The sequence below is a fragment of the Triturus cristatus genome, chromosome 3_1 (genome assembly GCF_964204655.1).
Source record: "Triturus cristatus chromosome 3_1, aTriCri1.1, whole genome shotgun sequence".
In the NCBI taxonomy this organism is placed as follows: Eukaryota; Metazoa; Chordata; class Amphibia; order Caudata; family Salamandridae; genus Triturus; species Triturus cristatus.
In genome coordinates, this window is record NC_140583.1 from 202,924,235 (window position 1) to 202,945,437 (window position 21,203).

The 21,203-nt window shown below is 45.6% G+C and overlaps 1 protein-coding gene across 2 annotated transcripts in view; it reads left to right on the forward strand.

Moving 5' to 3' along the window:
* The window catches only part of ARL14EP (ARF like GTPase 14 effector protein), a 39,607-nt gene extending 19,100 nt beyond the window's left edge, over nt 1-20,507 (forward strand). For both annotated transcript variants that reach the window (XM_085643648.1, XM_085643647.1), the window contains one exon: nt 19,761-20,507. In XM_085643648.1, coding sequence (XP_085499774.1) covers nt 19,761-19,989 — 229 coding nt within the window. In that variant the 3' untranslated portion in view covers nt 19,990-20,507. The remainder of the gene's footprint in view (nt 1-19,760) is intronic.
* The last annotated feature ends 696 nt before the right edge of the window (nt 20,508-21,203 follow it).

A 21,203-nucleotide genomic window follows, 5' to 3' on the forward strand; every position in this document is an offset into this window, starting at 1 on the left:
GTGAAGGAACGCTGTACACACAACTTGTACTCCCTTCCGGTTTTTAATAGGATAGCTATAAAGACACAAGCTGGAGAGCTTGGATAATATGTCAGTCAGTGTGTGTTGTTGTGTGGCCTTCTGCCTGAGGAACGTGACGGGCTGCTAAACCGCTCGAGGAACAAAAAACACTCCACTAATCTCCTGTAGCGCCAAGAAGGCCTGGCGCTCATGGCACCCCCCGCTATGTGAGCAGGGCAGATAACATAGCCTGAAAAGTTCGAATGAGCAGAACAGCTTCTCTTATACCAGCCATAAATCCGGCAATATTTCAGCGGCTGCAGTGAATTGTGTGGCCCTTGCAGGGAGCAGGGCTGTCAGTGCGGATCTGTTGGTAGTTCATTAATCACACAACGTACACTCCATGGCGGCCCCTCCTCCCGCCCAGAGCTGGGCCAGCTGGCAGCCGGCCAGAGACCACAGGCTGAAACCGAAGTTTACCTCGGCACAGCGGAGCATGGCGGGGAGGCCGCGAGTACAGCAGAGTGCTGGCGGGCACCCAGGGCCCTCTGAAGAGACACGCCTCCCACCAGACGACACAGGGGCTCTTAATCTCTGGTAGATGCCCCTGACACTCTTGCTATCGCTGGGTCAGCAGAGCGCTGGCAGACATCTGGGGGAAAACCCTTATCCGTACCCACTGACTGCCAGTGGCCGCTGGAAAGTACCACGCCTAGGTATATTACAGGTTATCACCTCTCGTGAGCCCTGCAGAGCGCTGGCAGACTCCCACAGGTACCGAGAGGAGGTACCCAGGACCCCTCACTACACAAGCACACGCATGACGCCATACTACACAAGCACACGCATGACCCCGCACTACACAAGCACACACACGACCCCTACCGCACACTGTGCTTGCGTAGTACGGTGTCTTTCTTACCTCCTAGTACGGTGTTATGCCTATCTCTTCCCAGAGGGCCGTAGGAGTCTGCCAGCGAGAGCTCTCGTGCTCAGGAGTGTTTGTGCAGTATGGTGTGATGTGTACCCCATGCTCAGCACCCGCAGTTATAAAAAGCAGGTGCTGAGACAGGACACTATTGGGCTGTCCATTTTTACCCTCACCATCAGGATGAAAAAAATTATCTTAACTCTGCAGTAGTACCACCCTTAACTGCCTTCGATGTAACTTTAAAGACTCGTTACAGTCTTTCACATTCCCGCCATTTCAGAACGGAAGCATTTTCAGTATTCTAATACTTCAAAGCCATGGTTGTTGCTTATTCATGTTATGCAACTAACACCCATTGACAAAACCGATAGTACTGGTTTGTTGTAAGTGAAATGTTACTTGCTGGATTTTATATCTGGATGTAATGACAGAAGTAGCAAAATACCCTTCGGGTGGCACACTAAGCTAAGCATAGATTTTCAGCTTGGGTGCTTTCAAGCCACGCTTTTATTTATATCGGCCACGCCCCTTTGAGAGACACCCCAGTTTTTTCATCCTACATAAAGCCCTGGATACCATTGTCCTCTGGACCGGGCTACACCGAGTTGTAACAGAGAACACTGTCTACTGGACTGAAGTTCAGACTGCAATGGGTGCCTCTGAGCCGGGAGAGCCCAGCATCCCTCTGGCAGACACCCCAGCTTGCTAGCAGTGAGTATACATGTTGCTTGACTAAAATGTATAAGGTCCCAAAGGCGAGACCTATTGGCTATGCCAGTGCTTTTTCTAAAATGGTGTGTAGGGATGACCAATCAATCTCCCTCGATGACATGTACGTATGTGCCAGACATCATAAAGTGTATTCTTCTAGCAGTCGGGTAGAGTGCTTGGTGCAGGCTGTGGGTCACCAGGGGCCCCAGGTGTATGTATGTCTGTACTGGAGTCTCGGCGTGCTCGGGAGTTAGCAGTCTGTTGGCGACTCGGAGAACACGTCTGTCTGAAGTCAAGGTCTGCGTGTGCCCCCGTCTCTGTGAAGTCAAGGTGTGCCTGTGTCCCTGTCTCTATGTGAAGCGGAGGTCTGCGTGTGTCCCTGTCTGTCTGAAGCGGAGGTCTGCGTTTGTCCCTGTCTGTCTGAAGCGGAGGTCTGCGTGTGTCCCTGTCTGTCTGAAGCGGAGGTCTGCGTGTGTCCCTGTCTGTCTGAAGCGGAGGTCTGCGCGTGTGTGTGTCCCTGTCTCTATGTGAAGTGGAGGTCTGTGTGTGTCCCTGTCTCTATGTGAAGTGGAGGTCTGTGTGTGTCCCAGTCTCTATGTGCACCTTTCCTGATTGATCTTGCAGTTCTCTGCGTAAGCTGGACTGGCAGCCTTGTCATGTTAAAGTGTGATTAACTTGGGATGGTAGGGGTTCTCCTCCAGGTATCTTGACAAATTCAGTCTGTGGCGAGTATTCATGACTGGGCACAATTGAAATATCTGAAGCTGAGGCCCAAGGCACCATGGTTCCTCGCAGTGGGCCAAAAGGTGTGAAGACTACATGCACATTCAATCCTTGGCCTCTCTGCAGAGCGATGCTAGTGTTAATGGTGTGACTGAGGTACACAGCTGTCGAAATCTGGGAGCAGCATAGGAAACGACAATGCAGTGGGGGAGGTGTATGCGTAGGGGCAGGGCTTTAAGTGGTCCGGATCTAACGGTGCTGAGCACTGGCAGTAACTTTATCCTATTAGCATTACAAATACATTATATTTATTTTGCTTAACAAACTCACATTGACACAAGCCATTAACATTTACAAAGCCAAAAGCTGGCACTCATATAAATGCAATTAATAACTTTTCCATTTACAAATTTTAACACTATTTGCATTTTACATTACAATCATTTTAATACATTTTTACAAAACAAACAATATAAAAAACAATGTCAGTTACAAGGCCATTTACTCAAAACAATGTCACTGCGAGACCTATTGCATTGTAAATGCTTGTTTTAACATATTTCAGGCCGTAGAGTGTGCCCACTAAGAGTCCTAGGGCTTTCAATAGGACAAATACCTGTCCCAGAGCTTGTACACTCCCGTTTGTATCACTTCTAGCCAGAGGACAGAAAAATATGAAACGTAGAAGCATGCTAAGACTGGCATACTAGCCTGATAAATGGGTACAAACTGAAGAGCAGGATCGAGTACTGGAATGCGTAATTTTGGCCTTCAGCGTTGGGAGATCCCTGGTCCTTAAGTAATCTGTAAAAAAAAATCCTTGGCATCCTTATTGACGGTGAGCTTTCAGTGAAACTCAAACTTGGGGTTGTGATCTCTCATTGCTTCCTTCTGCTCCGCGTGATCAGAAAAATCTCTTAAGTTCCACCCCTTAGAGGCTCTCACCCAAGTTTTAATTGCCTTGGTCATATCCAGGCTACATTACTCTACTTTTATTTGACTCTACAGGGTTCAAAACCAGGCTGTCTGGTTTTGAACCACTGCCACATTATCCCTCTATTGAGGGGTTTCCACTAGCTTCCCGTTAAAATTGGGTGCATCGTCTTTAAAACTCGAGAAAACAAAAGTTATGCTTTCATTACGTCCCTTCTTAGGAAATGCTCTCCCAACAGGGTGTTGAGTTCCTCTTGTGAAAATCTTCTGTTGGTACCAGAGTTAAAAAAAATAAAATAATAATAATAAAAGGGAATTGGCAGTGCCAGTTTTTCACTCTTTGCACCCATGTCTGAAACTCCTTTTCTCTTGTGATTCGAATGGCCTCAAGTTGCAATAAATGTAGACAATCTCTCAAAACCTGGCTTTTCCTCCAAGTATACAATGAGTATCTTTCGTCAGTCAGGGATTAGTCCTGTTGGTGCTTGCTGAAGTGTTGCTCTGCCTAAAGAACAAATTACTTTCCTTCAGCAATGCTCTTTCTGGTGGATACTCTCTCTAACCACATATTACTCACTTTGTAAATATCCCTAAGGTTGGATCCAGATAATTTTCCCATTAATTCCCTTGCTTGTCAAAGATGGCACTGTGTGGCTCCATGTTGGGTCTGTCCTACCCTGGATTAAATGTCGGGGTCCCTTTATAGCCTCATGCAATACAATATTAGTTTCTGGAGAGGGTTCGTTTCTGCCGTTTATCCCTTCTTTGCCCCAAAAACCCTACAAAGAGCTGATCCTGCACCTTCGGAAAGAAAACCGGCTTGGTCCCAAGCACTAGCTTGTCTGGAAAGAAATCAGTGTAAGGTTGCCGGGCAGAAAAAAAGTGCAATTCACTCATGCAATGAGCTGACGTTATCTCTGTGAAGAATACCATCTTCAGGGTGAGCAGTTGGTGGGAACAGCTGTGCACTGGCTCTAATGGAGTCCACACAAAAAGTGAGAACCAGGTTGTGGTCCCATTCAGGCATCAGAAATGGAGTTGGCAGGATCATAGGAGTCAGTCCTTTAAGAAAATGCAATTCACCAGGTGGCTGATCAGGTAAAGGCAAGATGTAAGAAGGCTGAAAGATGACAAGTAACTCCACGTTTACCACAGAGAGGCTTTTCTGAGTTAAAGATGCACAAAACAGAAATAATTGGCTGTTTCGGGAGCAATACCAAAACCACAAAACGTCTCCAAGCGCCCTGCGTAGATTGTTTGGTCTGACTGCCAAAATAACACTACTACGGGAGGAAGATCAAAAGCCGCCAAATGTCACCGCTTGGCCTCCAAGCATGGAGATGTGTAGGTTGTGCAGGCTTGGGTGCAAGACCCTGTCCTGCTGCTACTGCAGGATGGATGCTCATAGCCAGAATATGTTCATGCCGTTTCTTTCTTGTGCCTTTTTTACACACTACCAACTTGGTATTTTAATGTCCTTTGGTAATTCACCAAGGATACCGAGTGGAAACCTCATTTCGTATTTTAATTTGTACAAAAAGTAAAGTAATTTATGTTTCTGGGTCAGAAATTGAACACATGTTGGAAATGAGCAGCTCATTCCTTGCCTAGAGAGGTCACGCAAATCTGCAAAAAAACTGTTGCCCCCATCAGTAACGGTGGCTTTTATAGACTTTTAACTGGGTAGTTGCCAAGCTGCTCAGATTAAAGCAGCCTGTTGTATATTTCCTTCACTAGTAGTTAGCTTTGGGCTTCTCTTTACTGAGAACTGAATTGCATGCTACGGGTCTTTCTCGTGAGAAATAAAAACCTGTCTTATCTTGCATCGATAAGTTCTCTAAGGCTTTCCCAATTCAACGCGTGCCCTTTCAAAAAACTGCCAGAGAAAGAAAGCCCCATCTCTTGACTTTCCCAAGCATTTACATCTACAGGTGAAGGCAGTAAAGTAATAACAAATAATGTAAGCTACTTTAAATTTATGTATGTTGAAACCTTTCAAAACTCATCACAAAGTTTCAAAATAAATAAATGGTGTTTAGACACGTCATGTGTGTTGCATCTGTCCAAACCTGTTTATTCTCTGAATAAACTATTGCATTCTGATTGTTCCATGTTGTAATAAAGTCCAGAAGTCCTATTTTATCAACCAAACCTAATTACGTGCAGTTTTGTGCTAGATCCAGAGGCACTTTGTAGGGCACTGTACAGTCCGCCTCTATTCCACGATTCCAAAAAGACTTTATGGTGGTCCATATTTTCTAATGTTATACTTTCTTTTATTTTTGTACAACAGTCTCTGCCTTGAAGTCCAGAGAGGCTTCCAGAGCGTGGAATTCTTTTGAATGCTTGGCTATCCATTAAAGCTCCACTGATTGCCGAGAAATCCTTCATGATACTGTGCACTACCCTGATACTCAGATGAGCTGTGACATCTTTTTCTCCATCAGAGGAACCTTAAGGGCACCAGGTGCAGCTTTCTGATGGTTTGGCTTTTCTGAGGTTCATATTGATCAGTCTTCACCAGACAATGTGAACAAAAAATAAAATTCGCCATTCAATATTCACCGCTCCTAGTGTGACGCACAGGGAAGGTACATTATGACCTCCAAGTCCTTAATGGGTTATTCTCTGCTCCCTATGTGTGCCTCATTTCTCCCTTTGCTGTTATCTAGACTGTTGCATGCCCTATTCTGACTTACTGATTATTAGGGGTGATGTACTTTGATAGACACAGCCCTACACTAGTCACATTGGGCCAAACCTGCTCCAGAGCCATAATCCTCCCTGGAGCTGTTTGACACTTTATATATTCACATACCTATACCCTTTTTCTCAGGTACACACATCATAATCTCACCTTGAGTTCTTCCCGCTACCTCTTGCAGACTTTTATTCCCCTTCCCATTGAATTCGCACTGAGGCAAGCTCAGAGACTGGACAGGGGAATGTAGCTATTTAACACCTCATGACCTACTAATTAAGGTTTTGTTAGCTTCCTCCCAGGTGAGGCAGCTGTTTATTACCAATCCAATACTGGATTGGTTGCCTCCTCTGTTGTCCTGTGGATGGCATCCTAGAGTTGTGTATATGAAAATACAGCCTAGGCAGAAAGGTTGCTCTCCTGGGTATGTAGACTGGAGGACCCAAGTAGGCATGTGGATGAGCTGTCCAATTTTTGCATAGTGTTGGTTGTGAAGGGGCATGCAGCCTCCATTGCGTATGCCTCCTATTATGGTGGTCTATGTGGCTGTGAACTAACCTTGCCCTTGGATGCCTTTAATAAGTTTTTGCCTGCATTTATGATACATCTGTCACTGATTGCAGCTGTCTGGAACTAAAGATTTCTTTGGAGGAGCTTGGAGATTCAATTGTCCTGCTCTAGCTGAAGAAAACCTTTGGGTCTAATTGCTTGTAAGTGAAGTTGTTTAGATGACTCTCTTCCATTCTTGCCTCACATTTATAGTCTGATCATTTAATCCTGCACATTTGGGAGCTTTACCCATACTTGCACCCACATAACCACCCTAACTGACATTCTGAACCTGGAGAAGTGTGCTGACCAACACTTCTCCTATTTGCTTATGTTCTTAATTGGCATTTAATAAAAATCCTGGCCAAAGCCTTGACCAACAACCTCTTGAGCTGTAATTGTTCTATAATTCAGTCCCATCAAAGAAACTTTATCGGTAAACCAGAATGAGGTGCAATTGACCATATAATAAGCATGCAGCTTTACATTTAATCAATTAAATGGACCGAAAGCCAGTGAGGTGGCTGTAAGTAGTCAGTGATGCTTTCAAATGTGGCTAAATTGAAATTAATCCCAATGTGTCCTCCTTAACTTATATTTGTTCTGGGGAAATCGCCGAACAGAATTCCCGTTGAGATTGAATAATGGCATTGGCAACTATTAAGGGAATAAAAGGGAGGATTCTATTCAGGGCTCAGACGCTGAAAAAGCAGGATTCCACCACCAATGCGATGCATTGTTCAAATTCTAGTTTTAAATCCATCCACATGCTTGTATTCCTTAGCACCTACACATGAGGGACACCTCCAATATGGTTGACCACAGTTCATTCTCCCAGTGGTTGATTTTGGCAGTTAATGGTAAGAGTTCCTATTTTGTAACATTCGGTTTTAAAAAACATCACCCCATCCAACCCTTAATTGTCTTGAAGGCCCTAGAAAGTGCCAGGTTGGCCACATGTTGGTTTCTTTTAATACACACCATTAGTTGTGTAACATTCATAGATGGATAGATATTCCTATAACAAGGTTGCTAGTTCTGAAATCAAAGACGAAGGGAATCGAGAAAGAACCTTGTGGCATTCCATGCAAATTATTTTGACTACAATGTTTAAGGAAGTCTGCTTTGTTGCTTGAGTGTGTTCTAAAAATGAGAACTACTCCGAGGCCATACCTCCAACACCATACCCTTCAAGTCTTTGGGTCCGATTATAACGGTCAACTATATCAACAGCAGAAACGATAAAATGGCCGCCCCAAAATGACCCTAGTCTCTGGGCGACTTTCGAGCTTTTGGAGTCCAAATTAGGCACTGTTGTTACGGAGGTCTCTCTACTGGCTAATTTGAGAAAAGTCAATGAGCGAATCACGCAGGCCAAAAACACACTTGCCCAACTTGGAGAAGTTGAAATTGCTCAAAGCCAAGGTGGACCAACTGCAGAAGGAGAGCAACATCTGCGCAGTGAGAGTCCCTGAGCGGGCAAAGGGTCTAGCGTCGAGTTGTTCCTAGAGGACTTCATACTCCATATGCTATTGAACTTATCAGTGGAACTAACTCGCAAGCTGAAGGCACTGTAGCTATTGCTGTCAAAACTGGGATCGTCGTCGTGGAGTTTCGACTGACGAGGAGAAGGAACTGTTAGCATGAGGGGTATGCTAGTGTTCGGGTGACAGGTACACTGCGAATTGTGGTTGGCGCGAAGTTTGAAGCCTTCCTTGCAGGGCGGTGGGGAGGGGTAGTTGGATGGGGGTGAGGTAAACGTGCCAATGACCTGGTTACTCTGTCTGACAACTCTACCAGCTTGGTTGGGTATGAAGGAGATTAGCTGGGTCCATGAACTGCAGAACGAACCTTGAGAGGTACTCTGAGGTAATGGGGAGATTGAGGAAGAATTTGCGGCCTACTACTATTCCTTCTATAGTAAATTTACCACGCGGTCTGATACGGATATCTGAGGTTTTGAGGGATCTCAGGGTACAATAGCTTTAGATGGAGGCACAACACAATATGGCGGTGGATATTTGCGAGTAAGAGGTCTTACTAGCCATCAGAGCTATTCAGACCGGGAAAGCCCAGGGCCTAAACGGCATACCAGCAGAGCTATATAGGGAAATGGCTCTGCTTTTCTGTAATATGTTTCAGGCTGCTAAGAGGCAGGGTGCCTTCCCCTCGACCAGCAGGTGGGTACCATCATAGTGCTCGACAAGGAAGGCAGGCCACATTCAGATTGTGCCTCCTATAAGCTGATCTCGCTTTTTAATATGGAGTGCAAAATTCTTGCAAAATGCTTATCCATCCAGGTGCAGAGGGCCATACAGATCTGGTGCACCCTGATCAGTCAGGCTTTATGCCTAACTGAGGGATGCCACTGAGTCTGTAGTGACTGTGTGCTTGCATTGAGGGTACCGAGGCCGGGACTGAGCTGGTGGCAGTCCTGTTCCTAGGCGCAGCCAAGGCGTTTGACACTTTAGAAGGGGACTTTCTGTGGGGTGTCCTGGAAAGAATGGAAGTTTGCCCTACCTATATCGGGTGGGTCAAGCTGCTGTATGGTGAGCCGTTAGCCAGAATAGAGTCAACAGAGTGTACTCCAATGCGTTTGTGCTTTACCAGGGCACCAGACAGGTGCGGGCTGACTCACTGGTGAGTGGGCTGGACTGGGAAAGGGGATGGGAGGATAGAATTTCCCTCTATGCCGACTGTATCCTCCTATATGTGTCTAGTCCTGAATCTACTCTACCGGCTTCATAATATCTTGCGGCTTACTCTGGCTTCTGGATCAACAGGAGGAAATCTCTCCTGTACCCCTTATGTGCGTGGGGAGCAAGCAGGCACCTCTCAGAGGGGCTGGTGGTGGAAGATGTGGGCATTAAATATCCCGGCCTTTGTTACCAGGTGTCCTGATGTATATACACTCGCTTGAAGTATAACAAAAAGCCTTCATTATTATTATTATTATTATTATTATTTTTTCAAGAAGCAATCATTATTTTGATATGATTTGCTCTGCAATTAATTAACAATCCCACATTTAAACCCCAGCAACACTCGATAAAATTAGCCAAAAAAAGTGTGCATAGTCTGTTTTTCATTTTAACTGTTACCTTCAACCATGTGATCGAATGTTAAATGGTTTTAACTCTGCAATGATGATGCTTCCCCATGTGATCAAGGTCACGGCAGTGACCGAAACGCGTCAGAACAAGCTAGAGTGGTTTTTGAAATAAATAGGAGTTTGGCACTAAAAGTGGAGTCCGTACCCTTTCTTCCCGTCTGAGCATGGATGATCTGGGAACTTTTTTATTGGATATATATATATTCTGTCAATCTACACTCTGTACTAGACCGATTTACAGCCGATGTGCAGCATTGGCATAGGCTCTCACTCCTCAGCAGAGTGGTTCTGTATAGTGTGATAACCCAGCCAAAACTTCTCTACGTACTCCAAAATTCACCATATCTAGTTCTGCTGGAGTTCTTTGGAAAGATTAACCAGACGGTTCGTACTTAGGGGATGAGGAAGTCGTTGGAATAGCACTCCTTAAACTCACGAGGCTGTGGTATGATGGGGCATTGCATTCCTTGATGTGAAGAAATACTACTGGGCTTCAAAATTGGTTCTTATCAATGAGTGGGCCTTTGCCCCTCAAGAGAAACCCTCGATTAGAGCAGATTGTAGAGCATTAGGTCCGCAGGGCTATCCGAGAGCACTATATTCCAGAAGAAGCTAGTCAAGTCAAGTCATAAAATTTGTATAGCGCACTACATACCCAGAGGGTTTCAAGGCGCTTAGGAAGGGGAGGAGGATTATTTGTCAAATATCCACGTTTTAAGCTGCTTTCTGAACGCTAGGTGGTTCTGGGTGAGGCGAAGGTAAGCGGGGAGTGAGTTCCATGTTTTAGCAGCCAGGTATGAAAAGGATCTGCCTCCCATGGTGGTCTTGTTGATGCGAGGTACAGTGGCGAAGGCTTGGCTGGAAGAACGTAGTTGGCGGGAGGGGGTGTAGAAGGACAGTCGAGAGTTGAGGCAATCTGGTCCGATGTCGTATAGTGATTTGTGTGCGTGGGTAAGCAGTCGGAAAGTGATCCTCTTATTGACGGGTAGCCAGTGGAGGTCTTTAAGGTGACCAGAGATGTGTTCGTTGCGTGGGATGTCTAATATGAGCCTGGCTGAGGCGTTTTGGATTTGTTGGAGTTTCTTCTGGAGTTTAGCGGTGGTACCTGCGTAGAGGGTGTTTCCGTAGTCCAGTCGGCTCGTGACCAGAGCGTGGGTGACTGTTTTCCTTGTTTCGGAGGGGATCCAGCGAAATGTTTTTCTGAGCATGCGAAGAATGTTGAAGCAGGAAGAGGATACGGCGCTGACTTGTCTGTTCATTGAGAGTGAAGAATCCAGGATGACGCCAAGGTTCCGTGCGTGGTCTGTCGGGATGGGTGCTTTTCCGAGGGCTTCCGGCCACCAGGAGTCGTCCCAAGCAGAGGGGGATGTACCTAAGATGAGGACTTCTGTTTTGTCTGAGTTCAGTTTCAGACGGCTTTGTTTCATCCATACGGCGACTTCTTTCATTCCTTCGTGTAGGTTAGTTTTGGCGGTGCTGGGGTCCTTGGTGAGAGAAAGGATCATTTGAGTGTCATCCGCGTAAGAGATGATGTTGAGGTTGTGTTGGCGGGCGATGGCCGCGAGGGGGCTCATGTATACGTTGAAGAGGGTGGGACTGAGTGAGGATCCTTGAGGTACGCCGCAGATGACTTCAGAGGCCTCGGACTTGAATGGAGGAAGGCGGACTCTCTGGGTTCTTCCGGTGAGGAACGAGGTGATCCATTCAAGTGCTTTTCCTTGGATTCCGATGTTATTGAGGCGTTGTAGAAGGGTGCTGTGGCAGACTGTGTCGAATGCTGCAGAGAGGTCGAGGAGGATGAGGGCGACTGTGTCTCCATTGTCCAGTAGAGTTCGAATGTCGTCTGTTGCTGCGATGAGGGCGGTCTCAGTGCTGTGTTTTGCTCGGAAGCCAGATTGTGAGGGGTCGAGGGATTTGTTGGCTTAGAGGAAGGCGGCGAGCTGGTTGTTGACGGCTTTCTCGATGACTTTGGCCGGGAATGGAAGAAGCGAGATGGGGCGGTAATTTTTGAGTTCGGTGGGGTCCGCTGTTGGTTTTTTCAGAAGGGCGGTGAGTTCAGCGTGTTTCCAGTCTTCTGGGAAGGTAGCGGTGTTGAAGGAGCAGTTGATGACGTCTCGGAGGTGCGGTGCAATGACGGAGTCTGCTTTGTTGAAGATGTGGTGAGGGCATGGGTCTGTGGGGGATCCGGAGTGGATGGAATTCATCAGGCGGATGGTGTCCTCAGTGGAGATTGGGTTCCAGGCGTTAAGGGTGTTTACGGGGGGAAGATGGTCAGCAGATGGTAGGGTGGGTTGGTTTCCGGGTTGGTTGTCAAAGCTGTTGTGGATGTCTGCAATCTTGTTGTGGAAAAAAGAGGCTAGGGAGTCGCAGAGGGTTTGAGAGGGGGTGATGTCATTGGAGTTGGCCGAGGGGTTGGAAAATTCCTTGACGATGTTGAAAAGTTCCTTGCTGTTGTGGGCGTTGTTGTCAAGTCGATCCTTGAATGCTGTTTTCTTGGCTTTTCGTATCAGTTGGTGGTGAGTGCGGGTGGCGCTTTTGAAGGTGTCCTTGGTGCTGGTGGTTGGGTCTTTTTTCCAGGCCTTTTCAAGGGAGCGGCAGAGTTTCTTGGACTTCTTGAGATCATCGTTGAACCATGAGGCCTTCTTGCTGCCAGGTTTGCTTTGACGTTTTTTCAGTGGTGCTAAGGTGTCGGCGGTGTTGGATAACCATAGGGTGAGGTTGGCGGCGGCTTCGTTGGCGTTAGAAGAGAGGGCTGGGGAGTTTCGAAGGAGCGATGCGGAGATTTGGTCCGTGGTGATTTTGTTCCAGTTTCTTTGCAGGGTAGGTTGGGAGTGGTTGATGGGTTTTGGCTTGTTGTAGGTGAAGTGAACGCAGCTGTGGTCAGTCCAGAGGAGATCCGTAGTGTGGCTGAAGGAGACATGATTGCTGGGAGTGAAGATGGGGTCGAGTGTGTGACCTGCAATATGGGTGGGGGAAGTGACTAGTTGTTTAAGTCAGAGGTTGGCGAGGTTGTCCACGAGGGTGGCGGTGTTGTGGTCGTTTATCTTTTCGAGGTGAAAGTTGAGGTCTCCCAGAAGAATATAGTCTTTGGAGGGGAGCGCGTGTGGAGAGATGAAGTCCGTGAGGTCTTCACTGAATTTTGCGCGGGGTCCTGGTGGTCTGTAGAGGAGGGTGCCTCTGAGTGTGGTTTTGGGGTCGATGTGGATCTGGAAGTGAAGGTGTTCGGAGTTGGCGAGGTTGTTGTCAGAGCTGGTTGAGATGCGGATTGATTTCTTATGGACGATAGCGATTCCTCCTCCTGTGTGGCTGGTACGGTCTTTGCGAGTGATCTTATAGTCTTCAGGGATGGCAATGGTGATGTCTGGTGCGGAGGAAGCATTCATCCATGTTTCCGTAAGGAAGGCGACGTCTGGAGAGAAGGTGTCTAGTAGGTTCCATAGGTCAATGGCGTGCCTGTGCACCGATCGGGTGTTGAGAAGGATGCATTGTAGGTGGTTGGGGTCGGGAATCTGTGGTGTAGTCGTAGCGGAGATGTTGTCGGTGCCGCTGAATTTGCAGGAGTAGCAGGAGAAAGGACCATGGGTGTGTCCAGGAGCGGCTTGGACGCAGTTGGGGGCGCGACCGGGGTTAAGGGCTTGGAGGGTGGCGGCATCGTAAGTAATGCGGGAGGGCTGGGCAGCGCGAGGGACAGGGGGTCTGGCGCTGGGCGCGGTCCAGGCGCGGACGGGCGTAGACGGGCTTACCTTTGGCGCACCTTCGGCGCGGGTTGGGCGCGGTGGCTGCGCGTGAACGCTGCGCGCGGTAACTACTGTCATATATGGATAGTGGGGGGGGAGGGGCGAGGGCGGCTCAGCTGGGAGGCGGGGCGGGCTCCAGGGATCACAACAACAACAAAATGGAGGCGGAGGGGGGAGCACAGCGTCGCGCTAGTCAGAACGCGCAAATATAGTGAAAGCGGCACGTATAATTAATTAAATAACAAAAAGAACAACTCGGCAGGCAGGCATACAGCAGGCAAATGCAATTAGGCGGAAATCAAGGGCAAAAGCGGTACAACGATACCGAGTATAGTGAAAGCGGCACGTATAATTAATTAACTAACAAAAAGAACAACTCGGCAGGCAGGCACACAGCAGGCAAATGCAATTAGGCAGAAATCAAGGGCAAAAGCAGCACAACGATACCGAGTGTCACGAGGGGACACTCGGTATCGAGGGTTGCAACGTTGGTATGGTTCGCTGCTACTACGTACCTTGGCTGGTAGGGGATACCCATGTCAATGACACCGCTCTGGGACAGTGTTATGTCGACGGAGGTAGGGAGGCTTAAGGGGTTTTCTAGATGAGACTTGATCAGGATCTCTGCTCTGGAAGATGTATGGAAGGTTGAGGAAGTTTGTCTCCTATGAGACCGTGCGAGAGTAGTATGACATGGCACCTGGGGAGTTCCCTCATTAACATCAGCTGAGCTACACCTTGATGGTGCATATGGAACAGACCACGCCATTGGAGAATTCCTCTCTTCTGGAGGATGGGTTGGTGACAGAACTGCTGCGCAAGAGTGTGATCTCCCTTACTTATAGTAAATTGATAAACAATGCCCCTGATCCCTTAGTGAAGCTATGTGAGGCCTGAGAGGTAGATGTAGAAGCTATGGAGGATGAGGTATGGGAGGAAGTGATTTGATTACCCAGGGAGGTGGCCATCAGAAAGTGCTTTCAGCTAGTACAGTTGTGCTTAATGCACAGATCCTATTACACTAGGGTGCCTATGCATTGAATGGGATGGGCTTCCTCCAATAAGTGTAATGGGATGTGGGTTACAGGGGGGGTTTCTTGCATACTCTTTAGGACTGCCCTTGGCTGAGGTGCTTCTGGGCCGGGGTTCGGGAGGGACTGCGGCAGGAGATGGGTTTTGGTACCGAGATAAATCAAAACGATCCTTTTGAACGTGTGGTGGGATGGAGGCAAGGCAAATTGCCCAGACTGCTCTCCACTCTGGGATTCGCAGTGGCAAAACACAATATTGTATGCTTGTGGGGCAGTTGAACCACCCGAGTGTAAAGCAGTGGAAAATGGGTATGGATTGGTGCAGGGCAGAAGAACGCCAAGTCCATGAAGGTATGGGATGCCCAAGTAAGTGGGAGAAGATTTGGCGACTGTGGGGAAGCTATAGGGGCCTTATTGACGAACCGTTGTGACAAAATAAGGGTATTCTAGTATGGCAAGTCGTGGATTTAGTATATCCTTTGTTTGGGGGGGGGGGGGGAATCTGACGGTTGAGTACATCCACATTGCCTAACTCACCTGGACCGACCACGCAATTGTTCATTTCACCATCCCAGCTCCCCCTGGCACCACCACCAAACCTCCCAGCACCCCCACTGCAGCTTGAACAAAGTTTCAGAGAATGGACCGACACACTAAACTCCTCCCACCCGAACTCCTCTAACAACCCAGAGAAGGCTGTTAAGAACTTCTCTGCCTGCGCCGACAGAGTTGCCCCCATCAACCCCGCAAAACCTCGGAGACCCTCCAAATAGGCTAGCTAGTACACCACAGAACTAAGAGCTACAAAACACAACGGCAAGCAGCTTGTAAGAAGGTGGTGTATCAGAAAAGACACAGACCGAACCTCCCTCAAAACACCGCTTACCTTATACCACCAACTCTTGGAAAAACGAAAAGGAGCGCCCTTGCCAACCGAATTGAAGCCATTTCCAACTGCAGCAAAGAACTATTCCAAATAGTCTGAGTTCTCCAGTGCCCTCCGCCTTTGAAAACGTCATTCCCCCCCCTTCCAGGAATTCTGGTTCACCCTGGTGGACGTCTTCCACACATGATCTCTGACATCTACAAAAGCTTCGTGCCCCAACCCACCACCACCGACATCCTCGGCCTCATTGCTCGGACAGATGCAAATCCCGACCACCTGCTACCTTCCTGGGGCCAGCTTACCACGCAAAACACCACAACCATAATGAACTCCGTCCACTCTGGAGTACCCACGGATCCCTTTCCCCACCAAGTTTTCAACCTGGGAAGCAAGGCAATCGGCAACATACTCACCACCATCTTCAACACATCCATCACCATGGCCACCTTCCCTTATTAATGGGAACACGCTGAAGTCAAGCCCCTTCTCAAGAAACCGTCCGCTGACACCAGCAAGCTCAAGAACTGCCATCCCATTTCTTAATACGACGACACCAAGCTCACCCTCTCGCTATTTGAAGACCCCTCCACCAGGAGGGCCATCTCCCACTGGTGCATGCAGAGCGTCACTGACTGTATGAAGGACTACTGCTTGAAACTCATCACAGAAAAAAAACGTGAGTACTAATCTTTGGGAACACCACCTGTACGCGGAACGACTCCTGGTGGCCTTTTGAACTAGGGCCCTCACCCACGCCGACAGACTATGCCTGCAACCTCTGCATCATTCTAGACCGCAAGCTCACCATGAAAAACCAGATCAGAGCAGTATTCTCTGGCTGCTTCCTCACTCTGCATGCGCCACACGATCTTCAAATGGCTCCAGATCAACACCAGACGAACCGTCACCCAAGCACTAATCACCAGCAGGCTGTACTACGGTAACAAACTCTAGACAGGAATTGCCTCACACCTCGTGAAAAGTCTACAGATCGTACAGGGCGGGGGGGGGCGTAGCCATAGAATCAAGGTGTAGTTAAAAAAATAAAATTACGTGGTGAATGCAGTGCTTGAATTGATCTCAGCCAACGCTAATTACTCGAGCCACGTTCAGTTCATTGTTATTTTGCACACCATGCCCCCTCGGTTTGGACCCAGCCATATGCAAATAAGTCTGGACCATGCTCCAGTAGGAACAGTCCAGCCCAAACTGCCAGAACAGGTCCTCTCAACTGGAACACAAGCAATTCAAAACTGGTTTGACCCTAATTGAGGCGTTTTATTTAGGTGCAGCTTGACTCCAGTGGCACTGTGCGTACGGGACCCTAGTCTGGGAATACCTCTCATAACCATGGCATCGCCCTGACGAATCTTAAGTATCCTGATCTCTTTTATAAAAAGTAAAGACAAGACCTAAATCCTATGTCATTAGACAACACCTCTTTTAAGAATGTATAACAGAAATTCTGGACTTTAAAAAGATTAATAAACATGCTATTGATGTTCCACCAACATTTTTAAAGCATTTGTAGGTTTTCTTGAAAATCGGCTGAAAAGAAAAACATTAAAAATAAAATTGAAGTCTGAACAATAACCTGTTCTCTCTAGAATGAACTTCATCTAAAACTAAAGACCTCAAAAATATTAATATGAACTAGAAGGTTTTCCATGGAAAATTAAATAGCATTCACGGTATTGGAGATATTTGCAATTGCAAAAAGCTCCAAAGAAGATTGTATCGTCTGCTCTGATATTTAAAATTGTTTACCCAGCACTCAAAGCTTCTCAGTAGTTTACAGTACAGTAGTTTAAAATGTTATTGAAGGTTGACTGCATCCAAGTGGTGAGTATATTCACTTGCCCAGAGTGCTTCTCATGAACTTCCTGAAATTCAGTCTGTTGAAATATTTGAGAACTTAGCTGTCAGTATTCTGGCTCTGACAGTCCTTTTCTTGTAATTAGAATTGCATCACTTAAACAGGAATGCTAAGTAATAATTTGTGTGTAGTTTTACTATCCACTGTATTTTCTTAGGTGACATGCATCTTACGTGTTTTTATAATAAGTTTTGTATTTTATTGCATGTGAGGTTGCCTCTCCCTAACATCTCTTTGAAATGTTGGTATGGCTGAAGAGCAGTCAGTTATATCTGTATGGAGGCTCCATGACCACCGTACGTGTTCGGGCTTATAAGCGAACAACACTTAACATGCATAGACTTGCTAGTTCACTCTTACAGTAGAAAAGAAAACATTCAAGACCCGAAAGCCAGAGTTCTAGTGTTGAAAAGTATGTAATGGCTGATGGCATCACACTTCTCATTGGGCAACTTTGCAGTACTACATGCATCTGTAAGGATCACCGCTGAAAGACCGCCAGACTTTGAGAAGAGTATGCCACATATCAGCAGTATCAGCAGGAGATAACAATAATCCGCCACATGCGAGGGGTGCACCTGTTATACATCCCTAGGGTTGGGTAAGAGTCGATCTCATTTCCGATTAGTGACTGACTTAATTGTAGTGTTAGGCATAGTATTTTCCCTATCAGGGCCACATCTAGTATAACAACTGGTTTGTGGCAGTGCAAAGTTAGAGCCAAACATCTACATATATCTAAGTGACTCAGACCCCAGAATTACTGAACTATGGTATTTATAGATTAGATGGTCTCCCTAATAGGTGCCACTGTGAAGTTGACACATTACAGATTATTGTTGAGCTACTCACTGGTACTCCTTTTATATGCATCGAAAAGATGAAAGGCAGACTGCACCGGCTGACTTTTGAAACTGCGACCATGGTGCTAAAGCATAAGCCATGAAAAGGTTGCAGGCCTCCATTTGGACACAGGCCCAAGCTTAATACAATAAGTTAGACAAATCTGTCACCTAAAATATAGACCTTACTCCTACTTTAAGGTGTTGAGGCTGAGTGCAGACCTGGTTTCGAGTAACTTAACTAAGTTACTGACCTGTAGGTCTAGTGGCATTGTGTTGAGCTTTTCAAGCCCTGCCTTGAATATAGACACTGTCCTGTATGACCATGTATTAGATAGCTTAGATTAGGTAGAAAATGCACATGTAGTACAAGAAGAATTGAAATGCCTACTAAGTGCGGATGATATTCTGCTTATTCTAACCAATCCTGACTTGCCTCTGCCTGGCGATTCTCTGGTCGTGGCATTAATTGGGGCAAATCTGTCCTGATGTATTTCTAAATTCATTGTGAAAATAAATATTCATGAGAGAAGTAAAGCAACTAATCAGTGGGGTTTATTATTGGTACAATAGGGGCAGATTGTTAAGGCTATTTAAATATCTCTGTTGCTGTTATTGACATGATATCATTGTATGTTTATGGTATTTGCATACTGCAAACTTTGCTGATAATGCAGTGGAGCCCCCGGAGGGTCAAAGGTAAGCGTACAGTCAATGAGTGATCGGTGCGGCAATATGTTAATGGTTTGTTACTACATTTTGATGTAGAGTTCTTTAAAGAGTTGGGTCCGTAACTTTTTCCTAAATTGGACCAGCACAACAACATATGCTTCATCAGCTACGAAATGTTCTTATTGGTAAAAAGTAGGTTGGACTAAAGGAACTTTGAATTCAGGTTGAGTTGCTGTCCTTTAAATGGTTTATTATCTCTGTATGCCCCTCCTTAATATTTTTCACCCTCCTTCACTTTATAATACAAAACCAGGTCAGATGACAGTATTCACATCTCAATAGCAGGCTGGAGAATGGGCTTGAGTATAGGAATATAAGGAGCCTCCCATCTTCTGGCTTCTGTAGACTTAGACTGATAAGCTTTTGACAAGCTGGGGCATCCACTTTTGTGCTGTGCAATGGAAGAAAAACCTCCATGCTGTTAGTATGCAGATTTTCCTATGGTGCATAACTTACCACTTGTTTATATTACCAATCCCATTTGTTGATGTCCTTTTTTTTTTTTTTTGGCAATACGAACTACACCACATTATGTTTACCTGAGGGTTCGCTCATTGCAAGCCTTTCATGTTTACGTTTCCAACTTTGCTATATGTAGACACCTTAAAGTCATTGGCATGTTTTCCTCTTATGAGATCTCCATGATGTAATTAATATATTTTATCTCCCATTAGTTCGATTTTAGTGTTGATGATTTTAAATTTCAACCTAGGTTCTCAGCCTAATGCAACAAATTAAAGTTACTTTTAGATCCCACAGTATGACACTTAATGGCATTTTTGGTTATTTATCAGAGAATTCCAAGCAGGAGAATGTGTGCTCTCATTGAGGCTCCAGATAATCTTCTTTCCATTGATCTGACAATACAGAATAATCAGACCAAGAACATGTGTATTTAAATTATTTTTCCTCAAGGTCCTAACTTATTTTGATGCTTTAACGCAAAAATAAATTTATAATAGTGTATTCAAATTTAATTGGGGTCTTCTATTACAGACAAACATTGGCATCAAAGAGTAAAGTGTATGACAACCAAGGACTTCTCCTTTTCAACGGAATGGATCTTTGTGACTGCCTTGATGAGGATTGTCTAGGCTGCTTCTATGCTTGCCCAAACTGCGGCTCGAACAAATGTGGAGCTGAATGTCGCTGTGACCGCAAATGGATATATGAACAAATTGAAATCGAAGGAGGGGAAACTATTCGTAATAAACATGTGGGATAATTAGAAAATGTGAGAAGCCAGTTTTTGTTGCATTTGGATAGAAGTGTGTGTTTGTTCAAGGAAGGAATGCTGGGTTGTATAGAGTAAATTATACAACTAACATGGTCTCCAAGGACCTTTGCCTAAAATGGAAAAAAAAACTCAGGGGGACCTTTGGTATACTAACAGTTTGTTCCAACTGTTTATTCGTTCTACGTTTAAGCTCTGTCTACAGGGTTTAGGTGTTGTAGTAGCTACCGATTATGCCACCCTCGAAAGCAAGACTTTTTGAGAATAGTTCAAACAAGCCATGGGTTCTCCAGGTTCTCTCCTCTAAACACAATCTCAGTCAGAACACAAGCCTGTCAGAAGTCTGTATCTCATGAGGGTTAAAGTGGGCCCCCTAATGTTAACATATTGGAGGCAAAATAGTAACTCTAGTTGACAATTGTGTTGAGAGATTGAAGACTTCTTTTGGATTCACGATTAAAGAAATATTTATACAAATAAGCCCTAATAAAGATATTTTTACAAAGTGCTTTTGTGCATCATCAGATTATGCTGTTACACGTTTTTATTCAGAGTATATCTTTTTCTAGTGCTTGAAGCTCATATTTTGAAAACTACTCTTACAAGTATCTTCTCAAACCTTGTAAATGTCTGTCAATGCTTGGAATATTGGCTCTATCCAGTGTGAACCTGACTGTGCATAATGTTTCTACGTCGACAAGCACTTTTTATTTACGCTATGACTCCTAGATGAGTTAATATAGCATGTTTTGTTTTTTACTGAGTTGTGCAGCATTGTTGCAACAGAAATGTACAGTTTCATTGACCACCATTGCTTCATATAATTCTACATATGTGCAAATATATATTTTTATGATTGAGAAAATCACATTACTCCATGTATTCTGCCAAATTATGAATTTATTTGACATTTCTTCAGTTTCTCGAATTTCTTGCCGTCACTCCGTTAGTTAATTCTTGTTTTGTTCACGGAAAAAGGCGACAGCCATTCCTAGATCAGTGTTACTTAAACCCTCAAGTTTAGCAAGTAAATTGTGCAAACTGTGTTGGTAAACTCTTGCACTCGATTCTCAGTCTTTTACTATCCGCCATATTTACTATGCAGTCAGAAAGTCCTGAATTTTTTTAATACTTATTTGTGTATTTGAAAGGATTCTATTTTGGTTGCTGAATGTTTGCGAATTACTTTTTTGGGGTTTATTGCT